Below are 9,303 nucleotides of genomic sequence, written 5' to 3' on the forward strand. Positions count from 1 at the left end.
CAAGCACCTTTATCTTTAGGAGATAGTCTGTGCAGAGAGCCCATAGCAATCTGGCCAGAGAGCCTCCCCTCTCGCACAATCTGGGCTGCCCAGCTGACAATCCATGCCCTTTTGAAGATGTCTGTCATGCCCAGGCTGCCTCCCTTTGCCTTCCTCCCAAGAACGTTAACATTTACCACCCTCCCCAGAGCAGATGACAGACCTGACCACCAGCAGGTCAGATGAGCATGTTATCCAAGTGCAGGGAGCTGAAGGTGCCTACACAGAGCGTGGGTGAGTACAGACCATCTGGCTGCATTAAAAGCAGATTGTGAGAGGAAGCTACGAGCTAAGAGGGTTGAATAACTTGTCTTGCAGGAGGGGGAAACTGGCACTGGAGAAGGGTGATATCTCTTGCAGAGGACTGAGCCAAGGAGGCCAGCCACAGGCTGAGCAGAGCTAAATGTCTCACACACTAAAAGGGTGCTGCATAGCACCAGCTACTCAGGGGTGCATCTAATTTACTGAACTGTGGATTCTTCTTCCAACAGCGCCACAGTTGCGTATTTTGTGCCCACTCACCAGCCACGAAAATAATGCTGCTTCTGTGGAGCATGACTGTACTTCGGGTTCTGGGGGGTGAGTCAGCACTTGCTTTTGAAGACTGGCCTTTGTCTCCAGTTCTCTTACCTTCTAGGGTTTTCTTCTATTCTTAGTGGCTCTGACCAAGGTTCTCCTATTGTCCCAAGATGCTCTTCTGCTGTTTGTTCTAGCAGCAAAGAGCCAAAAGAAGATCCAAGAGGAGCTGTACTTTGGCATCCTTTTTGTCATTGCTGCAGCTAATACCATACTAACACAGAGCTGAACTCTGAGCTGGACCCAGCTGAGGAATAGGGATGGTTTTCAGGGATCAGGCACATTCATACTGAACTCAGAATCAAAGGAGAGATAAGAAGCCCCTCAACTTCCCCACTAAATCATACCTCCTTGTCAGGAGCAAGACTGTGCCTGATGTTGCTGTTGACAGACTGTACAGGACAACCCTGAGATCCATGACATGATGCTACAGACCCCATCAGGAGGGTGACACATAAGAGAACTCATCAGGCTGAGGAAACAGCTTCAGCCTGCAGCTGTGCTGGAACATGCCTCCCGTTCCAGTACTTGGTTAGCTGCAGATGTCAGTGCTTCAGTGCTGGTCTTCAGCCCACACTCAGCTTAGATGCACTCCATCCTGTCAGCTCCTTCCTTTTCTTAGCAAAAGAGGGAGGTATCTACAAAGCCAGACATTTCCATAGAGAAAAAGAGGACGTTTTCACTTAGGTCTAACAGCAAATTCAGAACCATAATGTGATCACAAGCTGCCCTTCTCCTTATCTCCAGTCAACGCCCACCTTGCTGAGTTCTTTCATGCCTTCCCAAAAAACCCTTGACTACACCCAATACAAGCCTAGCTACTGCTGCTGAAAGGTCTTCATTGTCAGCAAGTGCAAAGCAATCTTCAAAGAGAAACTGCTAAACAGCTGAGAGAAGTGCCACCAGGCAAATCAAAGCAGAGCTCTGGGAACAATGAAAAGCACCTGTTATTCTATTCATCAAATGTCATCTTGCCTTTCAAGAGATGTGTCGCTTGATTGTGTTGGTATCTTGGGACATGTCTTCCCACTACCTGCATGAGGAATATCCATGTCATTTCCAAACATGGCTTAGAAGAGAGTGAAAAGGAAAAAAAAAAAAAAAACAAACTGTTCCTTTTCAGGGTTCTAGATGTGCTGTAAGGGCAGTTACAGGAGAACAAGCAAGACACTGGACAATATTACTAGGAACACAGTCTGATTAGGCTCAGTGTCTGGTAACAGATCGCTCTCTAAATTCAATGCCCCGGTTCAAATCCCCACTGGAGGAGGTATCCCCAACTCAACAGCAGGTCTGTTTCATCCCAACATGAAAAAAACTCGAACGTCAAGAGTTACAGAACTGTAAGAATATCTGTTTCCTTTGCCTGCTGCTCCCTTGTTCCTATGTCCACTTCACAGCAAAGTAGCCAGGAGATGGTGGCACTTTTTGGTCATTTGACCCGGCTGAGTGTGTTGGCATAAATCAACAGGCGACTTCACAGATGATTTCTAATAATTTATTTTGATTTATAATTGCATCTCTTTGAAAACACTGGATACAATATACTATGGACACACACACACACACACACACCAGTCCTTTCAACAAAGCTCACAAATGTTTCATGAAATTCTTCCTAAAGCTTTGGCTGGGGTGAAAGAAAAAACAAATCAGAAACAAGAAAATCCCACATAAGACACACTCTACTTTCCAAGGTAGACAGTTCTTCCAGAGCATGTCATTCTTTTTATTGTAATTAAATGCAGTTCATTAAGATTTTGGGAGGCCAAATTTCCACATTTCAGAAAGAACCTCACCTGTCCAAGGATTTTTGCTGGACAAACACCCAAGTAGTGGAAGAAAATCCTAAGAAAACAGAGTTCTTCACTGAAAGCAATATAGGAAAACACATCCATAATCACACACGCTTTCTGCCCTAACGAGGCAATATACATTCATATAGAAGGAAAACATCAAGCACATTATTAAGACATTAGGCAGTGAGGCAGTATCCATTTTAACTCCAGAAGAAATTTTACAGCAAATGGTTTCCATCAAGACACTTGAAAGCAACCTACTTAGAAAAAAAAGCACCATCATAGCATGAAGGCTAAAATATGATAAGAAATCACAAGCAGCACCAGCTCGGGCTCACCAGTGACTCTTGTCATCTGAAGACAAGTTAAACGGAGAAACAGTCTACGTGTGGACCTGTGACTCATCTACAAAAAGCAGCTCAATTGAAGATGACAAAGTTAAGAGTGCCAAGCCACCATTTACACAGTGTATCTAATGGTGTACAGCTCTTAGTACAGTCACCAAACAACAGGGCGCTATTATTTGTACACAGGGGGCTTACCACTAGGACAGCAGCGACATTAGAACCCTGGCCCTTCAGTAAGATCACCCCGGTCGTGAAACAACAGAAGGTCATGGCAGGATTCACCCATTTCTAAGTCTGAGTGAAGAAACATCGAGGCTAGATACCACTCAGGTATTTCCCTGCTTCTTAACTCTGGGTACTCTCCTCTCACACAGAAAACTTGGAAACGGCCAGCAGTGTACTATTTTCTTATTGCCACATTGGTGCATGCTGCTTTACTGGTTTTATGGACTGACTCTCCAGCCCTGCTAGGCTGCACTAGGTTTTAACATTTTTCTCTCAGCGTGGCCAACACTGAGCTCAGCAATAAAATTTAAAATGAAGATTGCCCTTCAGTGCACAAGAGATCACAGCAGTCTCCCCACATTCTAAGCGAAACAGGAAGCGCTGCCCTTTAAGGGCTTCTTCCTAACTCTGAAGGCTATTAAAAGGAGAGCTCCAGTGCATACATCTGAAGCTTTCAACACTTCCACCCTTTGAGATAGGGATGTATCGTGCTTTCCATCTCCAAGAGTATTCACAAGGTAAATCCTCTCAACAAGAAGCCAGGAAGGTAAACAAAAGGCACGTCCGTAAAGAAAAAGCCACCAGTGCTATGCAGACTACAGCAAAGTCAACTTCCTGCTCGCTGGAAAATCAGCACTGCACTCTCCTCATACAAAAACCCAGTCTTGCAACCATTTTATTGTCCTGAATGATTCTCACTCCCTCTGGATAGGGTCCAAAAATAGAACTTACTTTAATCACTTAACCCTCTATACTCTACTGGAGTGGGCTTGACCAAAGCGTGGAAGGGTTACAGTAGTCCAAGGACCTTGATTCCTAATTTGCACTCAAGTTCACACTGACATTCCACTGAGAAAGCCTTGGTATAAGTAGTTAAAGTTTTCCCACACCAGATCTCATTAAAAAGCAAGGGACAAGGCTCCGCTGATGCGCAGGCTACAAATAATGAAAACCTGCCCATGGGAGAGAACGAGTACAACAGGGTCAGGCAACTGCCAGGGAACGAATTTGTCTCCTGCCCAACTCTGCTTCCTCCCAGCCCAAAGCAGGACTCTGAGAAACCACTTATCTCAAATCTGTGAGCGTTCCCAGAGCTTGTTCAGTTCGTAGGCGTGATTGATGTCTGCATCTGTGTAACTCAGAGGGGCAGAAAGGCTGGCTGCCTGCACAGCAGGGGTTTAGTCCAGGAGCTCGTTCTGGCTTCATCTTCCCACAAGCCAGAAGGACAAGGTTTGGGAAGATCACAAGTCTGCTAACCCTGGCTCCAGGGTTGTCAAGCTTCAGCTCATCTCAGCAGGCACTACAAAAGGCATATGTTCCATGGAAACATTTACAGACAGCTCACATGGAGGAGAGATCTTTGTGTAAAGCTAAACTCGTAGGGTCAGACTCCAGTTCCAAACAATCAGAAGGTCACGCTTAGCTGCCAGAGAAATAGCAGAGTGCAGTCAAGTGCCTTTTACTTCACGCTAGGGCCAGGGAAGTTGTCAGAAATCTAAGTGCGCTCAGACAAGAGGCAGGAAGCACAGGAGGCATCTCCTTTACTTCCTTTAAAGAGCTGCTCACTGGTTGAAAAGGGGTAAGAAGAAATCAAGGACACTCAGTAAATCAGTAGCCATTGCTGAACAGCCACGTCCCAAGTGCAGCTGCTCCTCAGTTATCTGCTGGTTATAGAAATTGTAGGTGCCACTTGAGGAAACCAAACAGTGCAAAGAGGGACGTGTTCTTTACCTTAAACTGGGACACGCACTCACAAGCATACACACCAAATATGGCAGGAATCTCAAGGGACAGTCCCAGTTCTGCTGTCCCTTGGCACCATGTACTATCTATTCTTTAGAGAATATGTACAGGGGTGCATACTAAATTTGCATCGCACAAGCAACAACCCCTAGCTGCCTGCCACACAAGTGGAAGCAAGGTGAGTTTGATCTGTGCAAACTGCACACGTATCTGAAGGCATCAGTAACTAAGATGAGGCTCTTCCCACTGCTTCTGCATCTTAGACTCAAGCCGTAACTCTTGTGCCACAGTCCCAGGCTTTTCCAGCCAGACCTTTCTGCAGGGCCAACACACAGAAAGGATTTAAAATGAAAAACAACAAAAACCCCACGCCCCAAAAAAGTAGCAACCATCAACACTAAAACCTTGTGATTTCAGCTGAAGCTCGTCTGTGCAATAATACAGTTTTAGACTGCTGAGGGACACACAGCATTCTTGTAGAACACAGTTAACACATTCATCTACCTGCCACTGTGGGTCACCTACCCCAAAAGCAGCCAGTGCCAAAGCATCCTCTCCATCTCTCTACACATGCAGACATCAAACTAGTCCTCTGCTTCCTAGCTTGTGAAAACCAAGGTCAGGCACCAGGGCAACTCCCCAGTGACTGGGTTGAGAGAAGAAAGCATCATTCTTATTAGCAACACAACTGATCAAAATGTTACCTACCAAAACCGCTGTTAGCAAAAAAAGTAAATTCTCCCACAGAATCCCCCCTCCTTGAGAGGGAGGGAGTAGGGCAGTTCCTGTAAAGCAACAGCATCAGGCAACAGTCTGTTCTCCCCCACAGTCAAATGTTACGTGTTTCCTCAAAACATTCTCCTTCTTCCTCTGTATATTTACACCTGCTGTCTCATGTCAGAATCCATAATCAGAGCAGAAATATTTTGAGGGAGATGAGACAAGCCATCAAACCAACACAAACTCGGCTTACAAAAAGAACGACAAGATCAAAGATGACATTCTTCTCACCCAGTCAGAGAGACAGGTCAAGCGATGAAAGGATCTTACAATACCCTACAGGAATGTTGCTCACAAAGGCACTTAATACAAGCAATAGCATGTATACAGCTGGATGGGATAGAAGAAAAATGCACCAGAGACGATGGAACACTCAGTGACTGCCTGAGCAGACTTTTTTTTCAGCTAAACAGCATGGCTTCTGCACTGGTCCATCTGTTTTCTATATTAAAAGTTCACTCTTCTAACAACACTGAAGCGTTGCATGTAGGTACAAGCCAGAGATTCCTTAAGCTGCAAGAAACAGCACACAGTCTGAAATCCAACAGCAGGTTCCTGTTGACGCCAGAGTTCACACCTAATGAAAACTCAAGTTCTCAAAACCTTGTGCTCTTCTTCCTGCCGAGCTGCACAAAGTTTCCCACAGTGCAAAAAAGGCAGTGGGTTCCCGCTCTCCAGGTTTGTGCATATGGCTTTCTGCTTCCCGCATCCTATGGCTGGCTGATGGCACACGAAGAACCATTTCTGCTTGGGAAAGCCTCTGATGTCTGCGATGGGATGGGCAGCCCATACACCGACCACGAAGGAAGGGTGTGGAGGAGGAAGTTCTAGTGGAAGGGGCCATTCCCCTGCTAAGGAAAGTCAGTCAACAACATCTGCAGAAAAAAGATGTGTCACACGATGTCTTCAGCAGAGCGCTGCTGAGGGGGAGAGCCCAGACTCAAGAAATGGCCCCAGTTGCATAGAAAGCCCCTGTTATACTGGCCAGTGTCTATCACTAACCCACCCAGGAGCCTGCGCCCAGCGTTGTCCCGCAGAGCCAGCCGAGCTTCCCTCTCAGTCACGTTGTAGCTGATGTTCAACAGCTGGATAAGGAGGATGTATCCCATGCCAGCTGTTACAATAGCACAGTACCACACACAGGTGAACGACAGAGCAGAGCTGGCAGCAGGGAAAAAGATGGGAAGGAAGCCATTTAGTTCTGGAGCAGCTGCTTTACAGTGACTTTCCCCGGTAATCACTAGCCTTTCAAATCCCTGTCTACATCTGCCACAGTGATCTCACTTTCCTGCTTTCATCACATAATCCTTGAAGGCTTTCTCAATATTAAAGCTTCGTGGCTTACTTAATGACAGCTTTTAGCACTACCAGAGCTACTCTTGCACATTCCTTTGGTACTACCTATAGCTCTTTGCTCTCACTGCTGTAAAAACCTTACTTAAGGAAACAATAGTGCTCACACTTGACAGATGATGGAGTACAGAAGAAGGCAGAGTCACTTGTGCTGGTGTACTCTATACAGCAGTGGTAGAATGAGTCTCTGAACACGTGTTTGATGCTCCTCACCCCCCTCCCAGCCAGATAAGGCATGTTAACACTGTATGAGCAGATAACTTAGAGTGACAAAGCCATTAGACAAATGCTGTCTCCTTCCTCAGTGAGACAGTGTATTCACTCCAGACTGTTGGACTACTGGCATTAACTGGCAACATCCAAAGTGTCTGTCTATACAGGACACCGTAAATAAAGACTTTAATTCCCAGCTTCTCCAACAATTTGCTCAAATTGTGAGCTCTCTCACAGGCTCCCATCCTTGGCAAAAGGAGAGATGCATCCTTGCTTTCCAGAGCTGTTTAAGGAGCACTTCTAGATCAGGTCTGACAGCCAACAGAACTGGTCAAGAGCACAGAATGAGGAACAGCTACGGAGCTAAGCTGCCTGGTCAGGCCTGAGTTCCCCACCCAGTTCTCTCACCTGTAGTCAGAATAGGCCCCAGGGCAGTAGAACAATGCTGTTACTGGGGATCGTCCCCTGCAGATGGTGTCCAGGGTCAACATAATCCCATACAGAGAGGTGACCATGAAGAAGAATAGTGCAAGGATGAATGCTTGGTGGTTCTGCTCCCCTACACAGCTGTTAATCCTCCAAAAAGGAAAAAAAAAAGATTACTTTGTTTAAGGAAAAAAAAGCTGGTTTCTCTTCCCTCCTCCCTCTCTCAACCATCAGAGAACCTGATTTCCAAGGTCTCACTGCAACACAGGCAGCTTCAAAGCAGCTTTATAGCTTTTTATAGAAAACTTACAGGCACAAGTCAATAGACCAGTAAGGTAGGAGTAGTGAACTGCGTAACCCCAGGAACTTTCAGGTATCCGTAGCTGAAACACTCCCGCCCTCCTTCTCCTTGGTTACAATACTGTGGCAATGACAGCTTTGGGTTCCCTTGACCAACTTGCACATATGAAAAGCAACCCCATTTCATAGGGTCTAGGGAAAAAAAAGCAACTTAAAAGAAAGAAAAGAAACTGAAAACACACATCCCTCAGCAACACCAAACCTACCAGACACAGTGATGATCCAGTCTCCTCACGCACCTGCCACACAGCCGGCAGTGCCCCGCTCGAGCCGGCCTGACCAGGTGGCACTTGGCACACCAGTCCATTTTCACACCTTCCCTCTCCTCAGCCAGCACTCTGGAGTAGCCTTTGGTCTCCCCATTCACGGAATGGCCGCTGGCAGCACCTCCATGGAGCCCGTTGGAGCTCCCTCGAACGTTCTTGCTGGGAAAAGCCTGCTGCGATGGCTTGTCGTCACCTGCTGAGATGGGAAGGTAGCCAGGGTCTTTCTTGGCTCGCGACAAAGCCGCAAGCATAAGAATTAGCCCACAGGTGAGAAGTGCCACCTGGGAATACCCCACGTGGCCTCGAGGAACCACCTCCTGGAGAAAAACATAGTACATGTAGCCCAGGGAGAACAGTCCCAGGCTCAGGAAGAAGAGAGTCCGCTCCTTCCTCCTGTGCGTGAGGTAGTAATACCACAGCACCACGGCGGGAAGCGATGTCAGCACCACCAGCCCCAGCAGGAAGTGCAGAGCTGCGATATGCAGGAAGACGGGGAGCAGGACCATGGGCGGCACGAGGCTGACGTTGATCTTCACGGCCCCGGCAAACCAAGGGACACGGCACCGGTCCGCAACGGCGTCGGCAATTCTCTCCAGCGCTCCTGGGGGCAGGGATCTGCAGGTCAGCCACCTGTTAGGGAAACGCACGGTGCATCGCTAGCGTATACCTCTACGGCGTTCCCTCCGCCCCTATCCCACCCCACCCCGGCCGGGGTCCGCCACCGGGCACCAAGCCCATCCAGCTCCCGGCTGTTTCACGGCCGCTCGCCCCTCTTTCCACCATCGTCGCAGGGGGCCGCAAAGTTCCCCGACGGCCGCTGAGAGCCGAGCCCCGGCTCCACACGCGCCTCCCCCGGCGCCCCGGCCGCGGGGAAGGCAGCCCTGCCCGCAGGGGGAAGGACAGGGGCTCCGGCTGCCCACCCCCCGCGCGGCTGCCGGAACCCCGAGGGCGCCCAACGGCCGCCGGCTGAGGAGCAGCGCGCGGGGCCGCTACCTGTCGCAGCCCTCGTCCAGCTCTTCGCAGTCGCAGCAGCACGCCGCCAGGTGGTTCCGCTCACCCCTCCGGTCCACGTACTCGCAGCAGCACAGCGGCTCCTCCATCGCCGCCCGCCGTGCCCCGGCCCGAGGCCGCGGAGCCGACGGAGGGGAACGGACGGGGAGGGGAGGGGCGCGGCCG

The 9,303-nt window shown here is 48.7% G+C and overlaps 1 protein-coding gene across 9 annotated transcripts in view; it reads right to left on the bottom strand.

Moving 5' to 3' along the window:
- ZDHHC23 (zinc finger DHHC-type containing 23) overlaps positions 1 to 9,297 on the bottom strand; it is a 29,892-nt gene extending 20,595 nt beyond the window's left edge. For 5 of the 9 annotated variants that reach the window (XM_021398759.1, XM_021398730.1, XM_021398695.1 and 2 more), the window contains exons 1-3: positions 9,121 to 9,297; positions 8,068 to 8,757; positions 7,484 to 7,651 (exon numbers count right to left, since the gene is read on the bottom strand). In XM_021398759.1, coding sequence (XP_021254434.1) covers positions 7,484 to 7,651; positions 8,068 to 8,757; positions 9,121 to 9,227 — 965 coding nt within the window. In that variant the 5' untranslated portion in view covers positions 9,228 to 9,297. Of the gene's footprint in view, positions 1 to 2,099; positions 6,671 to 7,483; positions 7,652 to 8,067; positions 8,758 to 9,120 lie in introns of those variants that run through there. The other 4 variants (XM_021398685.1, XM_021398749.1, XM_021398712.1 and 1 more) reach the window with 4 other exon arrangements.

Source organism: Numida meleagris, chromosome 1, assembly GCF_002078875.1.
Source record: "Numida meleagris isolate 19003 breed g44 Domestic line chromosome 1, NumMel1.0, whole genome shotgun sequence".
NCBI lineage: Eukaryota > Metazoa > Chordata > Aves > Galliformes > Numididae > Numida > Numida meleagris.